This window comes from Diabrotica virgifera, chromosome 3 (assembly GCF_917563875.1).
Source record: "Diabrotica virgifera virgifera chromosome 3, PGI_DIABVI_V3a".
Lineage (NCBI taxonomy): Eukaryota > Metazoa > Arthropoda > Insecta > Coleoptera > Chrysomelidae > Diabrotica > Diabrotica virgifera.
The window spans coordinates 31,745,270-31,767,459 of NC_065445.1; the positions used below are offsets into that span (position 1 = coordinate 31,745,270).

The 22,190-nt window shown below is 32.4% G+C and overlaps 1 protein-coding gene across 1 annotated transcript; it reads left to right on the forward strand.

Annotated features, from left to right (window-relative positions):
* Window positions 1-6,212: 6,212 nt before the first annotated feature.
* LOC114324251 (eukaryotic translation initiation factor 4E-1A) lies at window positions 6,213-21,228 on the forward strand. Its single transcript, XM_028272045.2, has 5 exons — window positions 6,213-6,378; window positions 6,601-6,776; window positions 11,671-11,848; window positions 13,426-13,513; window positions 20,440-21,228. The coding sequence occupies exons 1-5, from the start codon at window positions 6,352-6,354 to the stop codon at window positions 20,601-20,603; spliced, it is 633 nt and encodes a 210-aa protein (XP_028127846.1). The 5' UTR covers window positions 6,213-6,351; the 3' UTR covers window positions 20,604-21,228.
* Window positions 21,229-22,190: the final 962 nt, after the last annotated feature.

The window sequence follows — 22,190 nt, forward strand, 5'->3', positions numbered from 1 at the left end:
AAAGAGCTAGGAACAACAAAGATATCAACCCTCGACTTGAAGAGCGGATTCTGGTAGATTCCGCTGCACAAGGAGTCCAACGAGAATACAGCGTTCAACCTACCAGACGGATCGACATCGGCATACGAGTTCACGGTGATGCCATTCGGATTGAAAAACGGCCCCGCAGCGTTTCAGAAGCTCGGTAAAGTATATATGGATGACATCATCATATTCTCGGACGACTGGGAAGAGCATCAACGTCGCCTACTTTTGGTCCTCGAGAGGCTACGAACACATATGGTCTCTGGGTCTCCCTGAAAAAATCCAACTTCGCGGCCAACGAGTTGGAATACCTAGGCTATCGCATACTTCAGCCAACACCCAACCACTAGACAAACACCGCCAGAAAATTCAAGGTTTTACTACTCCCAGAACCATCAAGAAGATGAGAGGATTCATCGATACCGCAAGCTTTCTCCGAGGCTTTATACCAGGCTTCGCCCAGATGGTCACACCACTAACGACGATGCCGAGAGAGCGTTTAACGCAATCAAGAAAGCAATCTCCGGCAATCTCGAACTAAAGCAGCCAGATGCCAGCCAGCCTTGACGAAAACGAAAAGTTGGCTGAACCTGTGAAAATGCAAAAGAAATAGGCGGGTTACCTAGCTGTCAACGTAGATAAAACTAAAGGCATAATATCTGCAATGATTGGAGAATTTGACAATAGACGACGCTAATATTGAAGTACCTACCTAGTAAAACAGCTCACATGCTCACATAGATAGGGGTGAATTCCCATTCACCCCACCAAGTGGGGTGAATGGGAACACCTGTATTAAAAACTATTGTGTTCCTATTCGTACATTTATATAGTCAATAGAAACAGATAAAAAGTGTCTAAGGTGTAAAGTAACATACACAAATAAATATAAAGTTTGTATTGTTGAAAAAATATATTGTTGAAATGAAAAATATTTTTTAAACTCTAATTTGGCATTTTCTCTGAAAGACTATTAACCAGTTTTTTAATAGTCTAGGAAACTTATCTTTAGCTATTGTTGATTCATTCCTGGCTGGTCCTGTTTTTCATTCCTCAACTATTTTGCGCCACATAATCATCATGGGTCTTGTTGCGTCTTGACTAGTGTTGCCAGGTCCGATTTTTTCTTAATCGGTACATAAGCAAAAACAAATCGGGATTTAGGGTTGTAGATCGGGACAAATAAACAACAATAGTTCAGTAAATTACCGTTTTGGAGTGTAATTTTCAAAGTCAACTCTGAATTGCGTGAAAATCTGGTTTTAGGTTCTACTTACTGTCTATTTCAAAGTTAAACTTGTACCGTTGGTTGCTTTTACTTGGGGGGTGACAATTACCCCTTCTCGGGGGTAAAAAACGCGCGTTTAAAGTAAGTCCCAAAATGGATCAACTGACTAACTCTAAAAAACTTTTGTTCTATATTATATTATAATTTTTAAACTAAGTCAATACTTTTCGAATAATTTTATCGAAGAAAATATTCTTAGAAAAAATATAGCTTTAAAAAAGCAAAAAAAATTGTATGTTCAGAAAGTCTATAAAACCAGTAAAAGCAAAGTTGTAGCTCATCAAAAATACGTTCTTATTCGTCAAATGCCAAATCGAATTTTTCAACTTCAAATAACCAAAAAATGAAGCAATTTTCGGGCAAAACCTATTAAAATTTTTGAAAGTGTTTAAAAAAATCTTTAATTTTGTTTTATATAAAGGTCTCTTTAAAGCAAGTAAGCATTAAAACTAAGCGAGTTACGCTCAAAATAAAGTTGGCCCCTTTTTTTGGTAAAAAAAATCGTGAAAATCTTCCCCTGTTTAGCACCGTAAATAAAATTAATCGTTACCGCTATACCATTTACTTTATATGCGTATTGTTTATACGATCTGTAAAGGCCGCGTCTCACCATCAAATAATTTGATCAAACAGTTTGAGCAAACTTGACGTACTTGAGGAAGTACGTCAAAGTGACACGTCACAATTGCAGTTTTTTTGAAATTCTAAAAATCTGTGCTCTCACTATCAGTCTAGTTTGATCAAATTTTTTGTACTGAGTTGTCTAACTTGTTTGTACTTTATTTAAAATTAAAATTTTTCATTATTATCCACAATGAACACTCAGGATGTGACGTCACTAACTGTCACTTTCAGTTTGCTCAAACCAGTTTGATCAAATTATTTGATGGTGGGACGCGGCCTTAAGGTTTACTGGTTGGGGGTGCTTAGTTTTCAAAAAAATTGTTTTTATAGCAAAAAAAATTCCTAAAATATTGGAAAATGCCATTTTTTCAAAATAACTTAAGAAGTATTAGGGATACTAAAAATCCCAAGGAGTAAAAAGTAAGTAGGTTTTGCTTTTATAAATATGTTTGATAGATTCATTTTGTTTTTATGTAAGACAAAAATTGGTTCAAATATGGCTGTTCATATTTTGCATACACTCGTGATTATTGACTCGTTCAGGCCCTTTCAATCATGTAAAAAATACATAAGTAAAGTAAATTGTTTGTAAAGGGGTAACGATTAATTTTATTTGGGGTGCTAAGTAGGGGGAGATTTTTACTTTTTTTTACAAAAAAAAACAAGTCAACTTGATTTTGAGCATAACTCGCTTAGTTTTGATGCTGGAAACTTTTTTAAAACATAAAAATAAAGCTTTATTAAACAAGTTTTAATTGGTTTTTCCCGAAAAGTGCTTCATTTCTTGGTTGTTTCACGTTGAAATATTTGATTTGGAATTTGACGAATAAGAACGTATTTTTCATGAGCTACAACTTTTCTTTTGCTGGGTCTGTAGACTTTACGAGTTCACAATTTTTTCCATTTTTTTATATTATGCTACATTTTTGCTAAGAATATTTTTTTCGATCAAATACTTAATTTTTGAGTTATTTACGAAAATCGCCTAAAAATGTGATTTTATTGTCTAAAAATAAACATTTTCAATCGTAAATAACTCGAAAAGTAATAACTAAGTTAAAATTAATTCTATAGAACTAAAATTGCTTAGAATTAGTCAATTTATCCATCTCCGGACTTATTTAAACGCGCGGTTTTTCCCCCTTAACTAGGGGTGACTGCCACCCCCTAGTAAAAGCAACCAACGGCACAGGCCGTCCAATTTTTCATGCAGTTGGAGTTGATCCTGAAAATTATACACATTATCGCCGTATTTCCCGTTCATTTACTGGGCTACAAGGTGTTTCTATAATCTGCATTTAATCCTACATAATAATAATAATCAGACGAAATTACAAAAAAAATATCGTAGATTAAGTAAATTATTTATGTTTTATTAAAATTATATTTTTCATTCGATTTTGCCGCTTTTAGGAGTGCCTTGTTTTTATAACATAGTTATAAAATTCACTGCAAGTCGTGAAATTGGTTTTCGTGGGTCAAAATCGGGACGTCCCGCGCAAATCGGGACACCTGGCAACGCTAGTCTTGACATACATTTAAACTATTTGGACAGCAGTTCTGATGATTGCAGAAAACCGCATAAATATTTATTTAAAATTTACGGAATCCAAATTTGGTCCTTCGAGCCGGATGATGATAATTAATGCCCATAATAATTGGAAAAATTGTATTTGTTAATACCACTTGTGGTTGAGAACCCTGGTAGAAGTTTGTTTTGGATTGGAGACTATATCTAACCGCTAGAAACACGTTTTTGTGTGGATCAATATAATATGTATAATTTGTTGTTAGATGAGATATTGTTTCGTTTGGTCTTACTCTATGGAGATATTAAATAAAAAAGTAATTTCTAATATGTGGGGTGAATGGCAACACGGTAAATATTATGTTCCTATCCACCCCACATATCTCAAATTCATGACGTGAACAGTAAAAATTGTTAACAAAAAAAGTTAACAGATAAATCAAAATACTATCATGTTATATTGTTGTAAAGGTTAAAATAACCAAAAAAAAAACAATACTCTTCAATCTATTTTGACAGATATGTTGTACTTACTGGGAAAGTTTTTTAGGATGAGAAATATCCTCAAAATTAACGACTTTGTTTGCACGCCGAGAACATAGGAACCAGCGACGCCAACAACACAAACCTAAATTTCCTAAAGCCATATCACGTTAGCCAACTTGAAAAAAATTAAATAGCCCAACGAAAGTAATATATATGTTTAGCATATGTTTAGGAAGATTATTGTAATTGTTTAGTAAAGTTTTGTTCCTATTTACCCCTCTGTTCCTATTCACCCCATTTTACGGTACCCGGACGTCCGGATAACTGAGGACGACAACGAGGAGGAGGAAATACGAAAACGTATACTGCTTACCAACAAAGCATACTACTCTCTATCGCAGGTATTTGGATTCCAAATTCCAAAGATCTATAGGGAGGTAAACTTCAAAGTAGATAAAACTATCATACGACCAATCCAACATATGGCGTAGAAACATTGATCATGACAGAAAAGACAGTAAATCTCATCAATACTTTTGAAAGAAAGGTATTAGAAGGATATTGGGACATATCTGTGACACTGGGTATGTGAAGGATAAGGTTCAACCACGAGTTCTATTGTGCATCTTCGAAATACTACAACCGGTGGTGGCAGTTTTGGCTTTTGAATTTGTTTTACTGTTGTTGCTTTCTCTGGAGAGGGAGGAGATAATGAAGTATCCATTTTACGCTTTTTGCAGAAAACAAAATGAAACTGCATTCGATACCAACATTCTTAAGACCTCAATGAACGCGTATCTGATTGTAAAAGATAGTAAAAATATACCAATATCACAATACTATATAAATTACAAACAACAGACTAGATACGCTGTATTATTGAGCCTTTTTTATCATTTTGTTAGTATCAGAGATGCGTATATCCGCTTTTGGTGTAATAATGTGGGATTCGATGTGTGCTTTTCTTCTTCGTGTGTCTCATCCTTTAAGGATTGTCGATCATCACGGAGCATTTTACTCTATCTGCAGCGTTTGTGAAGAGTTCTAGGGTTGTTTTTCTACTCCACTGGTTTAAAATTTTCAACTAGGACTTGCGCCTTCAAATTGTTGAGGAATTGGATTAGTCACACATAAATCTACCAAATCTTTCTTTTTCTCATTAGATGTAGGTATTTGGAAAGGTATTGTATAATTTTTTAGTTGGGGAACAATGGAACGACCTCTGGTCTTGTATCTGATATCAATATTCATAAATTCTTTATCAGTGTATGAGTTTTTATAAAAACAGTAGAGTATATGAGTTTTTTTTTTATAAAACTTACTTTGTTACACTTTGTAAACAATTACCTACTTTTTACTTTGACCATACAAACTTCGATTTAAATTACTTTTTTATGGTGTGTTTGTTGTATACTTCTTGCCTAACTCTGCTAGTAGAACTATTATAAGATAATAGATACTATATCGAATCGTTGTTCATGTACTTTGTAACGCCTGTTATCTCTTTATTTTTAGCTAGCTCTAATAGGAATTAATTATGCAGGACTATAGATAGACCCATATTTTTAGGACACCTCTTCTTTGAACCATGGATCTCCTTCATTTTGTGTTTGACCCACAACCAAGAATTTTAAGAGTTATTTCTTCAATTGGTGGTTAAAACATTATGTAAAAGAAGGGATACGAAAAACTTATTTGTTATTTTGTCCTGCACAAAATATCGCATTTTTCGCACTAAATTGTTAATAATAAAAAGAAACACTCAGAAATGTCTGCAGAAAACGTAGATTTGCTAATTGTACGCATATATTAACGGAAAAATTCGTCAAATACCTATATAGTTTTATAGTTATTGAGAAGTTTTCAATCCTCTTAAATTTTGCTCATCTTGTATTTAATTTATTGATTAATTTATTTCTTCGAATCTTCCTGGAGTATAGGCAGCAAATCATACACAATTCAGCTCAAAGATATGTTACAACTGTGTAAAAAGTATTGCCTATGCTAACAGAATATATTTTACTGCATTTGTTTAATATAATTAAATAATACACAGTTTTGAAATTTTAATATGCACATATTGCACATGTCTACAAAAATTTGAAAAATAATAAAAAAAAAATATTTTTAGATATGTAAACATTTTCATTTCATAAACATTTCATCAATTTGTCGTCAATGGCACTGTAAAAAGTGTCAAACATAAAAAATAAATTATGTCCTTCTAACTATAAACATTGGTATTATAATAATTTTATAAATTCACATGTAATTTTAAAATTTTAAACACAAAAAATAATTTAGTGACATTTGTCGTTAAAACGTTGGCAGTGCTGCTCCCTGACCCTTCTTAACATAACCTGTAAAATTCGTTTTACAGGATTATAATTTTGCTTCCGAAATGTCTACAAATTCTCTAGAAAATGAGGTAAATTACTTTTCAAATTATAAAATTTTCATTAATTAAGCTCTTCACATAATCAAAGACTTATATTTTGCTACGTTACCGAGGAAACACAAAAAACTTTCACATGATGATAAAAACTGCCATATTGTCATTGTAGTTCCAAGAAAAACTTGTATAAAATCAGTTCAGTGAGCTATGATCCCATTGATAGTTAAGTTGAAATAACAAATGACTTCCTTTCAGATCGACAAAAACGAACAGAAAAACGACAACGATTTAGAAATACCCATGGACTTTTCTATAAAACATCCCTTACAAAATGCTTGGACTCTATGGTATTATGAAAATGATAGAACCCAGGCATGGGAGAAAAACCAAAAAGAAATTGCCACTTTCCAAACTGTGGAGGACTTCTGGAGGTATGCAATAAAAGGTTATTCTGGTATAAATGTCAAAATAGGGAGCAGTTGTATCTGTCATTATTTTTAGGATAAGCATACAGCTCTGTTAGTTACTAACAAACTAATCAGGATTCTAATGCAAATTCACACAAAATTAGTTTAAGTAAATTACTTTAATTATTTTTTTACACTCCCTTCACTGATACCCGTCCTAACTGTCTAGTAAATTTAGTATAGTAGACTCGCTCTATAACGAGACAGTGGTGGATCCAGCATCATCAAGAGGGGGGCCCGATTGGCTAAATTTCTATGAAAAATAAATGAATGTTTTTATAATCTTTATATATAACTTGGTTTGAGAGGGGGGACTGATCGCCCTCCCCTGGATTCGCCACTAACGAGAACTGAAATGGCAGACTAATTACCTCTTTATATCAGACAACAATAATGTTGTGCATACATGTGAATATGTAGTTTTCTAAGACATTTACTTCCTATAGTGAAGCCATTCCGAGCAATATAAGTTGCTAAAAATTGTTTGAATGGCGCTTCTGACATAGTCGGTGGATAAGCAGGACGAAGTTGACAGGCAGTGGAGTTTATTACATCACAGGCCTTGATAAGCACACAGATTTTAGGCATTTCTGTATAAAAGCAGCTGTGATATTTATAGTCATCACTGTGCCAAAAACAGTAAAGAAACATGTTCTTCGATCTCATTTTCCCTCGTTATAACCAAATATGCCTCATTGTAGAGGGTTATAGTTTAATAGGAATTTCATGGGACAGCTAATGTACTTCGTTATAAGCGAAAACTCGTAATACCCGTGTTCGTTATAGAGAGAGTATACTGTACTTATTTTTTGCTATGTTTGTTAAATTTTGACTTCAGCTTGAAGTGGCTGGAAGTTACTATAACAACCAAGTAAAAGTGCTTATTCCAATGTTAATTGTAACTTAAACGAAAACATTATTCACACATAATAAGTTTATAAGTAAATTAAAACTGCTTAAATTTAAACAAGGGTTTATATTCACATAATAGTTGAAGTTATTATACAGTGGACAAATGAAAATAATATGACAATGTCCACGAAAAGATCTATTATTATGTTTTTCACCACAGTGATAGATCACTAAAATAAGGCAGGCCAGAGCCACTTTTAGAAGTATTTCCAAGGAAATATATATAACAGATTTAAAATTGGCATTGAGGATCCACCTACTTTGTTGCTATATGTTCTCAGTCTTCTTTATGGTGTAGAGTCTTGCACTGTGAATACGTACATGTAGATTTGATCTAAATCAACCGAAGGCTTTCAAAATGTGGTGCTATAGTAGTATTTTAAAAGTTTCTTGGGTAGAGATGATTCCAAACTCCACAATACTAGAATGTTCCAGCAAGATTACTGAAAATATAAAAGCACCAAGAAAGCTGGAGTATGTCAGATATATAATGAGAGTTATCAAATATAGGTTGCTACAAAATATTATTCAAGGGAAAATAGTAGGCAAACCCAGTCCAGGATGAAGATGGACTTCATGGTGGAAGAACTTGCGAGATTGGCATGATATTGATACAAGCATGCTATTTAGGATGACAGTGAATAAAATTAAGATAGCTATGATGCTAACCAATGTCCTGCAAGGACATGGTACATGAATAACAATACCAGGCATAGGTTGTGTACACCAGGGAACATAGCCTTTGGCGGGGCTACTACATCAGTGCTGAATCAGTATAAGTATCTAGGGATTTTATTTATTCATCAACGGGATAAACCCAATACATACAAAATACAATAAAGCAGAGCTTTCGTCATTATAATGAAAATTTAAAAATTAGATACACGTAAAACTATAAATCACAAACATAAAAAATAAAAAAGAATATAAATTATTTTCAAATTATGAAGACAACTGATTCAATTACAACAGTTAAATCTATTTAATTTTTTTTTCAAATTCAAAATTCAAGGCGCCCGAGTTCTTGTTTAATAGAGGGAATTGAAGAACCAAACAGATCTATTAGATGACTAAACTTGTTTCCATACAGGGTCAATCTACTAATTGGTGCATATTGACCATAATTTGTAGCATGCCGTTGTTCTTTGAATATTTGTGGATTTCGTGTCAATCTAGCAGGTATATTAAAGCACACAAGACTTATCAATTCTTAGGAGTTAAGGAGGGGGTATGGTTTGAAATCAACATATCAAGCACATTTTTGTGAATTTTTTTCGAAGTTTTGGTACAAATATTTTATTTTTAAATTAAATAAGCATATTAAGTACAATTCAAAAAATGCTTAGAAAAAAATTCAATCCAAAATATTGGAAAATAAGCCATTGGTGACAAATTTTGACAGGCAGCTCACAAAAGAATGGATTTTGCGGTGGACATCAGAACTCGTCACTCGATCATACGAAACAAAAAATTCAAAAAGATTTAATTAGCTTATGAGTTTCACGAGGTCACAACGTCGAGTTTTTTTTATTTTTAATGATTTTTGAAGTTTTGGTATCACTCAGAAATCAAAAAAATGAAATTTTTGGTAAAAATTTTGTGAAAATCAACAGACTTATTATTGTTGAACAAAAAATAAGCAAAAAAAGAAAAATATCTCGACGTTGTTACCTCATGAAATGTCTAAAGAAAATATTTGCAAAATATCAGGTAGATCGGCCCAGTAGTTTTTTAGTTACAATGTCCACCGCATTTGAAAAAGCAGTTTTGAGAAAAATGCGTTTAAAGTTTTGACAACTGCATCTTCATCTTCTTATTTGTCTGCCAAATCGTAAAGTGATGCACATTGGAATATGTTTTTTAAATCGAGGAGTAATCTACAAAAGAGAAGGCAAATAGTTGTTTAACGTTTCTCACTACGCTCAAGCGTGCTGGCGCGAAGCCGCGGCAACGCGAGTCGAAGGTAGGCATATTCAACACCCTGTATCTCTGGTAATTTTACTCCGATTATTTTGAAATTTTCAGAGAGTATTCTTGGAAGTATGCACTTTTATTTGAAATGATAAAAAAAATTAAATATTTCAAACCATACCCCCCCCCCCCCCTTAATAACACCAGAGATAATTTTGCGAAGATAACAAATATCCAACATGACTCTTCTGCATTCAAGAGTTTGTAAATTTAATCTCATTAATATATTGTCATAAGCAGTGCTGTTTTTGTAACAATATAGGTTTCGGTACACAATGTTCCAGGGAGTCTGGGGGTGGTTAGAAGGGGGTCCGCCCCTGAGAACTTTTTAAATTTAGTCTCAAAAAGGCCATTTTAAAGCTATTTGAGAGCAAGGAAAAAATTCAGAAATTTGTCTATAATTTGTCCTGAACACTATAAAAAATCTAAGACCATCCCTGCTTGGCTACATCATTGATAAGAGTACAAAGATTATTTGTCCGAGACATTTGGAAATTTTTTACTCTTATCAAACTTGTGGTTTCTGAAAAGTTATGTCTGCTTTTAATGGAAAAAACTGACAAAATATTTTGTTGTTTTTTTTTTGTTTTTTTGTTGTCCCACGAGGTACCGGTACAGCGTACCAGCGAGTACCGTCACAAAAACAGCACTGGTCATAAGTATAATTTCTAACTGTTAAACCCATCTTAAAAGCTGCAAAACGTAAAAATTTGTTTTGAACCTTTTCAATATTTAGGATTTGAAATTTTTCAATATATTAAATAATAAATTTATATCTGGACGTCGGAGGTAAACTACACTATGCCATTTCGAGCAACTGTGTTTAGCCCATGTTTGCAACAAAGTTTAGAGCACTTAGGATGTTAATAATAATCTGATATATCTCATAATTGGTTGGCAGACCATATGACCATTGACCATATTTTAATAATAATATAAACTTACGTGCATAGAAATTGGCCCACTTAAAAATTTGGTCATTTTTGATGTCTCGTATTTCCTAAACCTGTTGGCCGATTTAAGTGATTTTTTAAATATGTTATAGCCTGATTCTTCAGCAATATTGCTGTAATAATATTGCTGATAAACAGTTAAATTTTTATTGTATACCTGGTGTACGAATCAAACTGTGTTTATTTCTCAAAGTTCGCATCACACTGTGGAATACTGAAATTAAAACCAAAGTATAGCCTCAGGTTTTCTTAACATTCTGTTTTTTGATTCATTCGTTTATGTTGGATAATAAAAAAGTTAGGTACTTTAACAACTAGACATGTTCTTCATCAATACACAGTGTTTCTAAATAAGTGGGACAAACTTTAAGGGGTAATTCTGCATGAAAAAATAATGACAGTTTGCTTTATATGTTAGCCCTTATATGTTTATATTGCCCAAAATAGCTTTATTGTTCTACAATGCTTGTATTAGGTCCTTGGATGTATATGCCCTTGAGAACATGTTAGGAGAATAAGTGCAATGGTATCAACTCCAACAAACTTTATGCTAACAGAGTAATAAAATCCCAGTAGAATTACATAGATAACTTTTAGCTCAAAAATACTGCATAAAGCTAAGAAACACTAAGTCAGATCTTTTAACAAATGTGGCATTATTAACCATTGAAAACTTAACTAATAAATATTGGGAATAAAAAATTCACTCCCACTAACAGATGCAAAATTATTTAGAATTACACAAAAATAAGTTACTAATAATTTATAAATTTCAGTACAAAAATTTGATAACAAAACCAAGAATCATAATTCCTAAATATACAGAATCAAATGAATTAAATTATATTTTAGTATAAACTATACTGAGTGACTTTGTGTAAAGTCACTACATATTTGAAGCCAATAAAGCAAAATCAAAATAAGACTTGTTGAACTTTATTAATATATTTTCCATACGCTGGATTTTTGTTTCTGGCTTATTCTATGTATCCAAATAATAAGTATGCTTTTTATTTATTTAGCCTTTACAACCACATCAAACCTTCAAGTGAATTAAGGCAAGGAACTGATTATTCCTTATTCAAGAAAGGAATTAGACCCATGTGGGAAGATGATGCCAATAAACGAGGAGGCAGATGGCTGCTCAGCTTAGAAAAGAAACAAAGAAACAATGATCTAGATAGATACTGGTTAGATATTGTAAGTATCATAAGCATTTCTTGGTTATATTCATTAATAAATATATCTTTAACATGATCAACATGCAGTCCAAAAAATGTATATTTCATACCTTATTAACTATTACTCCAACCTGTAAAATTAATCAAAAAGTTCTCTATCCTGGAGGAACACTTTTCGCAATATTTCCAAATTTCTGAATCTGGCCTTCCATGGTATTCTAAGCAGCCACCACATTTTAAAAACTTCATCAAACTTTACCATCTTGGATATCAGGTTGAAATGCAACTACTTGCTATCAGTCAGAAATTTACAACATTTCAAAAAATAATTTCTCACTTGTTCTACTCTGCTCTTTATTTCAGTCTCAGAGTCCCAACTGTCAGTTAGCAGACACCCCAACTATTTAAACTGCCTGACTGCTTGATTTCTCCTCCAGCTACTGCTACTCATTTTTTTTGTCTTGATATTTATTTTCAAACCCAAAGCTCCACTTGCAAGAGTCAGATCATTTAAAAGACATTGAAGATCTTTGATGCTATCCACCACTATCACTGTGCCATCGACATACCTAAAATTGTCAATAAATACGCAGTTTAGTTAATACCCTTATTAGAGTCTGCCACTAGTGATGTTGATTATAGTAACTTTCAAGTATTCGTTACACATCGTTAATTTTATATAAAGTAATCATTTACAGTATTCGTTACTTTGATTACTATGAATACTTTTCTTACTTTTGTATTTTTGAGTACCGGTAATCATATCGAGAATCGTATTTCTCAGTAAGTAGGTATTTTGTATAGGTATTCCAATATAACAACGACCTTCATCGATCTGTTTAAGGCTTAAGGGATAAAAATGATTTGATTACTATGATTACTTTTAATACTTTTGTATTTGAGTACCGGTAATCATATCAAGAATTCTATTTCACTGTAGGTAGGTTTTTGTATAGGTATTCCGTATAACAAGATCTACTATCTAATATACATTGGTAAATCGCATAGATCTAGATAAAAATATAGGGTTCTCGCATTCGATCTTTGTTAATGACATACTTTACATATTTTACGTATACCATTATACCTCCCTCTGTTTCATCTTCTATCTTTTCCTCACCTTCATACCCTTAAAACGCTTCATACCGATAACGATATTTGATAACAGTAATATACCGGTCCTGTCCGCTAATCGCTGGGATACGATTGGTAAAAAGTAATTAAGTGTACTGGTAATAGATACAGTAGTCGTTACTCGCCCTGATACGATTGGTACGAAGTAACGAAGTAATCAGAGTAATCAAAGTAGATACAATAGTCATTATTCGCTCTGATACGAAGTATTCAGAGCAATCAAAGTAGATATATTAGTCGTTACTCGCTTTGATACGATTGGTACGAAGTAATCAGAGTAATCAAAGTAACGATTTGACTCTCGTATAGTAATCCTTACTTTCGGTATTCGTAAGTAACAAGTACTTTGTAACGAATAGATACTTTTTCAACATCTCTATCTGCCACTGTCCATAAAAAAATAAAACTTTTATTTTTATAAATTAGAGTAGCAATAGAAAATAATAGAAAACATACTTTTAGATATTATGCCTTATTGGTGAAGCTTTTGAAAATTCTGAAGAAATATGTGGAGCAGTTGTTAATATAAGGCAAAAGGGCGACAAAATAGGTAAGATATTAGATTTTTTAATGATTTTAGTCAATCTATATCCTTTAGTTTTACTCTGCCTGTGAAATGCAGCAGCCTAAGAATGCTCTAATTTCAACAATGTCCGTATTTGCAGAATCCATAGGGAGTGATTATCATTTTTTATGCTGTCAGTGTATTGGTTAATATGTGTCACGATCATCACTAACATGGTATCTTCAAATAAACAATCCATGGTTCTAGAACTTATGCAGACCTTTTGCTGGCTTCTTTTTGATTCGATTATGTTATGATTTTATTTGCAGCAGGATACAGAATTTATCCAGCAGGATACATCCTTGCAGCAACTACATAGTCTTAATCATTCTTGTCATTTTCACTTGCAGATGAATCAGTACCATTTTATTATGTCCGAATTGTCATCTCTTTTTCTTCAATGCGTAATTATAATCTACCTCAAGTGGTTTGGAATGTTTGTTTCTTGGTTGATCATCATTAAATTCTAATCATTCTGGGTAAATCTAATTTTATAATCTACATCATCCACTTCTTTCTCATTAGTTGAATGTTTTCTTGATGCCATTCTTCTTTATGTACCATTACCTTTCAGAACATTGGTCGCCATCATAGCTATCTTAATTTTATTTACTGCCATCCCAAGTAGCATGCCTCTGTATCAATACCATACCAATCTCACAAATTCTTCAACCATGTAGTCTTTCCTCGTCCTGCTATTTTCTCTTGCATAATATTTTGTAGCAACCTATATTTTGGACCTTTCATTACATGTCCGAAGTACTCCAAATTTCTCTTCTTGATGCTTTTTATAATCTCGCTAGTGTTGCTGAGACATTCTAGTATTCGCAGTGTGCAAGTACTTGGAGGGGATACGGGAAACAATTGTGCGCAATTAGTGGAGAAATCTTGCAACTTTCTTAAATAATACATATTGCCAATTGAAGTTTTCAAATTGACGAATATCTCATACCTACTGTCATTGAAGAAGAACAATTGGACGTAGTTAAGCAGAATAAGTCCAACCCACAAATAGCAATTGTTGAGAAATTGAATTAAGTATTATTATCGTACCCCTCTAAAACACAATAGTTTTGATTACTATGACAGTGACTATAATACTTGATATTAATTGTATGAAGAGTTTAGTTAGGTAATTTTTCAAAAGAGCATTTTTTAAGAAAGATATATTCAAAATTACGGGTTTGACGTATACTGCCTAAATGGTAATAAGAGAAAATGTTTTGATAAAACATTGATTCAAACCACTTGGCACACTTCAATGGTTATTTTGATACGGTTATTGAAATCAATTTATATTTTTTAGAAAACGCTCAAACCACTGGAACTTATTATTCATATTAGAAATCTGAGTTAGGCATGATTGTGGATTAAATCTTTGGCTATTCTGTAAGAAAAAGGTAGTGTTTTCGCTTGGACGGTTTCTGCACATTATAGGTCTGGATCCCGCGTATGAAAAAAAAGTTGATTAATAGCAAGCTGAAAATTTGTTAATAGTTTAAGGGTGTCTAGTCGGACAAACTTTGATATATACGAACACTGGAACAGGAAAAGTTTTAATTGTGGAACAGGTTAAAAATTTGGAACGGTCAGACCACGAAAATGTCACATTTATTTTGTCTGACAGAACTTCCAACTGATTTGTTACCCTTTCATTAAACTCTCATGCAAAAATCAGGCTGCTACGAGTTATCACCAACTGGGAATTATAATGAATTATGACAAGTGATAAATATCAGTCTGATTTTTGCATGAGAGTTTAATGAAAGGGTAACAAATCAATTGGATGTTCTGTCGGACAAAATACATGTGACATTTTCGTAGTCTGACCGTTCCAAATTTTTAAGCTGTTTCACAATTAAAACTTCCTCTGTTCCAGTGTTCCCATATATCAAAGTTTGTCCGACTAGACACCCTTTAGCTATTAACAAATTTTCAGCTTGCTATTAATCAACTTTTTTTTTTCATACGCGGGATCCACACCTATTACAGAAACAGGAATTTTGTACTCGCTGGTAATAAAATCTCATTTTTGACAATATGTGGGTTGGACGTTTTCTGCTTAACTACGCCCAATTATATGTTGCTCCACAATATTGATATGATATGCAATTATTATACAGGGTGAGTTTTTAGTGCGGGATCGGTCAATAACTCCATTATGGTATAAAATATCGAGAAAAGTTATTTAAAAAAAATGTAGGCAATGATACTCTGCACGCTTGGAAAATATGTCCATTTATACAGGGTGATCAGTAACTGCGTGGTATATCAAACATATAATTTTTTAAATGGGACACCCTATATATTTTTTCATATTTATATTCCCCTCATAATTCTTGTTCATATAATATATGGTTTTGCATTACTATACAGAGTATTTAACAAGTTATGACCATTTTTATTTCGAAATCACTGTGAGATTAACACCCTGTATATAAAGAAGTAATTCGTAGACAATAATTTGTTTTATGTAATAAGATAAACAATATACTGTAGTTTTTAAATTAAGTCCAATTCACATCATTGACGAATATTTGTATACAGGGTGAACTACAAAACCAAATTACGATTTTCTCTATTCTCTATTCTCAAATTTCGGGAATACATTCAATTTTTCTAGTAGAAATAAGTTAGTATTGAGTGATAATTAAACAAAATTATTTTTATTAGATAAATAACTAACACAAAATATAAACCATAGTAATACGCATTGAATATACCAATAAATGTGATATTAAGAAATTATCATATTTCCCTACTATACAAGAATCGTAAAATTCCTACAAAAAAAAATTTGTATTGTATATAAAAATATAACAAGATTATTTTTATTCAATAAATAACTTACATGAAACATAAATCAAAACAATATACAACTGATGTAACAGTTTTTAAATTGGTATATCAACAGCATTCTAAGCCAAGAATTTTTTAGTAGAACATTCATTTTTATAAGCACTTTTAAACTACAAAACAAAATTACGATTTTCTCAATTTTTTTTAATAGATCACCCTATATTTTATTTTTTTGAAATATTGTATTTATGATACTCTTTCATTTTTATATAGCATCTCCTATACCTAAACTTATTAGTTTCTGAGATATTTTTAGTTTTCTTCATTTGCCGGGAATACATTCAATTACATATTCTTATAAATGTAAATAACTTAACAAATAAGTATTATGTAATAATATAACAAATATTTTCATTCAATAAATAACTAACAAAAAAATAATAAACCATAACAAAATTTAATGAATGTACCAATTAATATGATGTTAAGGATATAAGTCTAAAGTAAATGTTGAAAATGACCACTTTCAACGTACAGTAGAACCCCTCTAATCCGCCCTCGGATGGTCCGACGCTCCGGGTAATCCGACCTGCCCGCATGCCCCGGCAAATTCCTTCAGTGCCTGCTCGCAATTCTTTCAGTGTTATTTCGAACCTTGTGGTGTGTACATATGTTTTCAAAATGTCCGCGAAACGTAAACACATTACTCTTTCGTTAAGTGAAAAACTTGCAGTGCTTCAAAGGCTGGATAAAGGTGAATCACTACAAAAAATTGCCAAGGAACTGAACGTAGGCGTGACAACAATTAAGGATTGGAGAAAAAATCGGAAAGACATTGAATCACATACAATGACGATAGATGGAGAAAACGCTCTTAAGAATCAAAAAACATTGAAAAAGCCTAAACTTGAACTGCTTGATAGTGCTTATGGATGTGGTTCAGCCAAGAAAGAAGGAAGGGAACTCCGATATCTGGCCCAATCATAAAAGAAAAGGCAATAATTTTGCACAAAAAACTAGAAGTCGGAAGTGAGTTTAAAGCTAGTGAAGGCTGGATTGATCGCTGGAAAACCCGTCATGGTATCCGGTTTATCTCAATTTGTGGTGAAAAATTATCTGCTGATGCTGAGGCGGCTAACGAGTTTTCGGTGAAGTTTCAAGAAATCGTAAAAGAAAATGAACTGTTACCTTGCCAAGTCTATAACATAGACGAGACAGGCCTAAATTACAAAATGCTTCCCAGTAAAACCTTAAGTGCGCCAAATGAAACCGTAGCGGGAACGAAACTCTTAAAAGATAGGTTAACTGTTGCTCCTTGTAGCAATGCCGATGGTACACACAAGCTTTCCCTGTTTGTTATAGGCAAATCTAAGAAGCCCAGGGCTTTCAGAAACATCAATTTATCATCATTGCCGGTTTAATTACCGCAATCAAAAATCTGCTTGGATTGACTGCAATCTTTTCAAATCGTGGTTTTTTGACGAGTTTGTGCCATGTGTTGAGAAGGATTTGAAAAAGAAAAATCTTCCCGTTCGAGCTCTACTGCTATTGGACAATGCACCATCGCATCCCTCTGAGGAGGATTTAGTAAAAGGAGATATAAAAGCTATCTTCCTCCCACCAAATGTCACATCACTTATCCAGCCAATGGACCAGGGAGTGATAGAATGTTTTAAGAGGCGTTATCGCCGAAAATACATAAGTTCTATCTTAGAAAAATCCGAAGAAGGATATGACATTTTTCAAGCCATGAAATCCTTCAACATTAAAGATGCTATCTATACAATGGCTGAGTCATGGGCAGAACTGAATCCTGACACGCTAAGAAAATTTTGGCGTAAGCTTTGGCCAGAAGTTATGAACGAAATTGACCAGATCGAAGATGAGCAAAACGACATACAGGAAATCGTTAAAAATCTTCAAACCCTGAATAATTCAATCCCTGCTGGTGAAGTTGAAGAGTGGATTGAACAATGCGACAAAAACTGCGAAACCAGTGAAGTGCTGAATGATGACGACATTGTTGCCGCGGTTTTGGAACATGGTGGTGATGAAAACGTGAACTCAGAATCCGACAGTGATGTTGACGAGCCTCCTGTCCAGATTTCACACACCGATGCCAAGAATGCATTTGAAATCGGCCTTCAGTACATAGAGCAGAATTCAGCATCAACACCGATGGACATCTTGTGGATCAAAAATTGGAGAAACATTGCAGCTAATTCCAGAATTTCGTCTTGTAAACAGAAATCTATCACTGACTTTTTTTCCAAGTAGACTACTAACTTTTTCAGTACATATGTACCTTTTTTTTGCAATTAATTTAATAAATACATAACAAAGAATTCTGGCATTTTAATGCAATATAATTATGTACATATGTATGGTTATTATATCACTGAAGAGAATAATACAGGCTTTTTTCTTGTACAGACGTATTTAATGACTTTTTCTGATAATCCGACCTTTTTTGCGTTCCGACCATACTCCTAGTCCCGAGGGTGACGGATTAGAGGGGTTCTACTGTATATGCAATTTTGTAACCGATATTCAAATGACCGAGCCACATTTCTAACATTTTTGTAAGTCAATATTATTAAAACCTTCTTTTATTCCATTTTTCATATCATCAAGCGTTGTTGGATGCTTCTGGTATACAAGGTTTTTTATATAGCCCCACTTGAAAAAATCAATTTTGGAAGAACTGGAGCACCGTCGTATAAAAACCTCAACCGTCAAAAAATGTGGACCAATCACATAATCTCTAACAATATCACCTTAAACATTTATAGATCACCTAGTTTGAGTGTTAACAAAGTAGGAATTTCTTATTGATGCATATTAATGAAATTTAATATGAAAATTATATTATTAATAACTGCGGGTCACAATCTGCTATTAGGAATGTGTTAGTAAAAACTTCTTGGCTTAGAATGCTGTTGATATAATAATCTAAAAACTATTAAATTAGTTGTATATTGTTTTGATTTATGTTTTGTGTGAGTTGTTTATTAAATAAAAATAATCTTGTAATTTTATTATACACAACATACCTATATTTTTTTTGTAGGAATTGTATGATTCTTGTATATTAGGGAAATATGATAATTCCTTAATATCACATTTATTGATACATTCATTGCATATTGCTATGGTTTATATTTTGTGATAGTGATTTATTGAATAAAAATAATTTTGTTTAATTATCATTCAATACCAACTTATTTCTACTAGAAAAATTGAATGTATTCCCGAAAGTTGAAGAAAACTAAAAATATCTCCGAAAGTAATAAGTTTAGATATAGGGAATGCTATATAAAAATGAAAGAGTATAATAAATACAATATTTTTGAAAAATAAAATATAGGGTGATCCATTTAAAAAAATAGAGAAAATCGTAATTTGGTTTTGTAGTTCACCCTGTATACAAACATTCGTCAATGATTTCAATTGGACTTAATTTAAAAACTACAGTATATTGTTTATCTTACTACATAAAACAAATTATTGTCTATGAATTACTTCTTTATATACAGGGTGTTAATCTCATAGGGATTTCGAAATAAAAATGGTCATAACTTGTTAAATACACTGATAGTAATGCAAAACCCTATATTATATGAACAAGAATTATGAGGGGAATATAAATATGAAAAAATATATAGGGTGTCTCATTTAAAAAATTATATGTTTGATATACCACGCTATTATTGATCACCCTGTAGAAATGGACATATTTTCCAAGCGTGGAGAATATCATTGCCTACATTTTTTCTAAATAACTTTTTTCGATATTCTATACCGTAATGGAATTATCGACCGATCCCGCACTAAAAACTCACCCTGTATAAAAGTAAATTTAATTAATTGTATTTTGCTTGCAGTACTGCATTTTAATAATTAATTTTATTTACTACATACAATTGTTTGCATTTTTAATCGCAAAAAAGAATTAAATAATATTTTCTCAGACACTTCTCTTAGAATACTGTGTTGAGCACCTATTAATATTAACTGTCCATCTAAATAGTTAAATTTAATAGTTACATTTCCCATCTAAATAGTTAATTAACTGTCCAATTTCACGTTTTATTAAAATATACTATTTTTAGCTGTTTGGACCGCTGATGCCCAGAACAGTCACGCAGTTCTAGAGATTGGAAGTAAATTAAAGGAAAGGCTTCATATACCTTCTAGAGTTACATTGGGTTACCAGTTACATAAAGATACGATTCAGAAGACTGGATCCGTCTCAAAATATTCATATACTGTATAATACTGCAGGGAATTTTAGATATCACGGATAAGCAATAGAAAATTCAGATGCAACCAATCTAATGGCACATACTTTTATTGTTATACATCTAACGTTTTTAAACTTAACTTATATATCATACAACAAATCACATTCTTGATTCAAAGGTGGTATAAATGTTAAGTTTATCATTGCATGCTTAACTTTTACTTAAAAATAGTAACACATTGATTGTTGTTACAAAGCTACAAAAGTAGTTCCAGTATTTATTTTTTTTGCCATAACAGACAACATAATATAAACATTTATATCACTTTTTGTTTTCTCTTTTGCTGGTTGATCCATGGGAATTTGCTTATTACTAACGTTGCATCTGGACGATTTTTTGGAAATCTGTGTTGTCAACTTAATTAATCAGTTAATGTTAACATTCATAGTTAATTTGAAATTGTATCTTCTAGTACTCAATAATAATTTTTAGTTTGAATGACTTTTTTATTGTTACAGAAATTTAGATTTTTTTTTGGTATGAATGAAATTCTACATATTTGTTTAGGTTATTTTTTTTGTTTATTTTTTTTAACTAGCAAAAAGGTACATATTTATGCTTTTCTGTATTTATATGAATAAAACCGATAAACTTGAATGGTATTTTCAATCACTCGGTTTCTGTTGCAGAAACTTGAAAAGAAAAAAAGAGATGAGGAGGGATAAGTACAATAATTTTAAACCTGCTAAAGCTTGGAAATATGCATGCCCGAAAAAATGAATCCTTTCATGTGAACGAAACCAAAAAAATGCTGTCAAATAAACCGACAGAGTACAGAAGCTGTAGGGCGAGCAATAAATACAAATAAACATTAAGCACATTGTAAATTTAAGCAGACTGGGAATTATGAGGACTATCAATTATTTTCACAAAGTAGAGATAGATGTAAAATTTTACGCAATGAATGTCACAACAACTACATAATGAGAATAAATACAGAATTGTCCGTTAACCCTAGTCTGTTCTATAAACATGTGAATAATTTACGGAGATCAAGTGCATATCCTAATAGTATGTTTCTTGATAATGAGACTGCCGACAGTGGTCAAGAAATTGTAAATTTATTCTCAAAACATTTTGCTTTATCATATAAAAACAATGATGGGGAGATTCCTGACTATAACTTCAATTATAGTTTGGATCTTAATACAGTGCAATTTTCTTTAACAGAGGTCTTTGATGGTATAAATAGTTTGCAGAGTAGGTATTCACATGGCCCAGATGGTATTCCCTCTGTGCTGCTGAAGAAATGTGTTTGTACGTTGAGCCAACCCTTGCTGCATGTGTTTAACTTATCCATTTCCACTGGTATTTTTCCCGACTTTTGGAAAGTCAGCTTTCTTACACCTATCCATAAAAGTGGCAATAAGAGTGACGTTCGTAACTATCGAGGGATTAGCATACTATCGGCTATTCCTAACCTTTTTGATAAATTATTTTCCACCCATCTATCCTGGCACTGTCGCAAAATATTAAATGACGAGCAGCATGGATTTTCTCAAGGTAGATCCACCGTGACCAACCTTTTAATGTATCAGTTTGACCTGTTGAATGCCTTT

Bases quoted from the DNA above. Each gene is read 5' to 3' on its own strand.
- LOC114324251 (XM_028272045.2), top strand. From the start codon at position 6,352: ATGTCTACAAATTCTCTAGAAAATGAG. The intron at 6,777-11,670 runs GTATGCAATAAA...TTATTTATTTAG, and splicing joins ACTGTGGAGGACTTCTGGAG to CCTTTACAACCACATCAAAC. The intron at 13,514-20,439 runs GTAAGATATTAG...TACTATTTTTAG, and splicing joins GCAAAAGGGCGACAAAATAG to CTGTTTGGACCGCTGATGCC.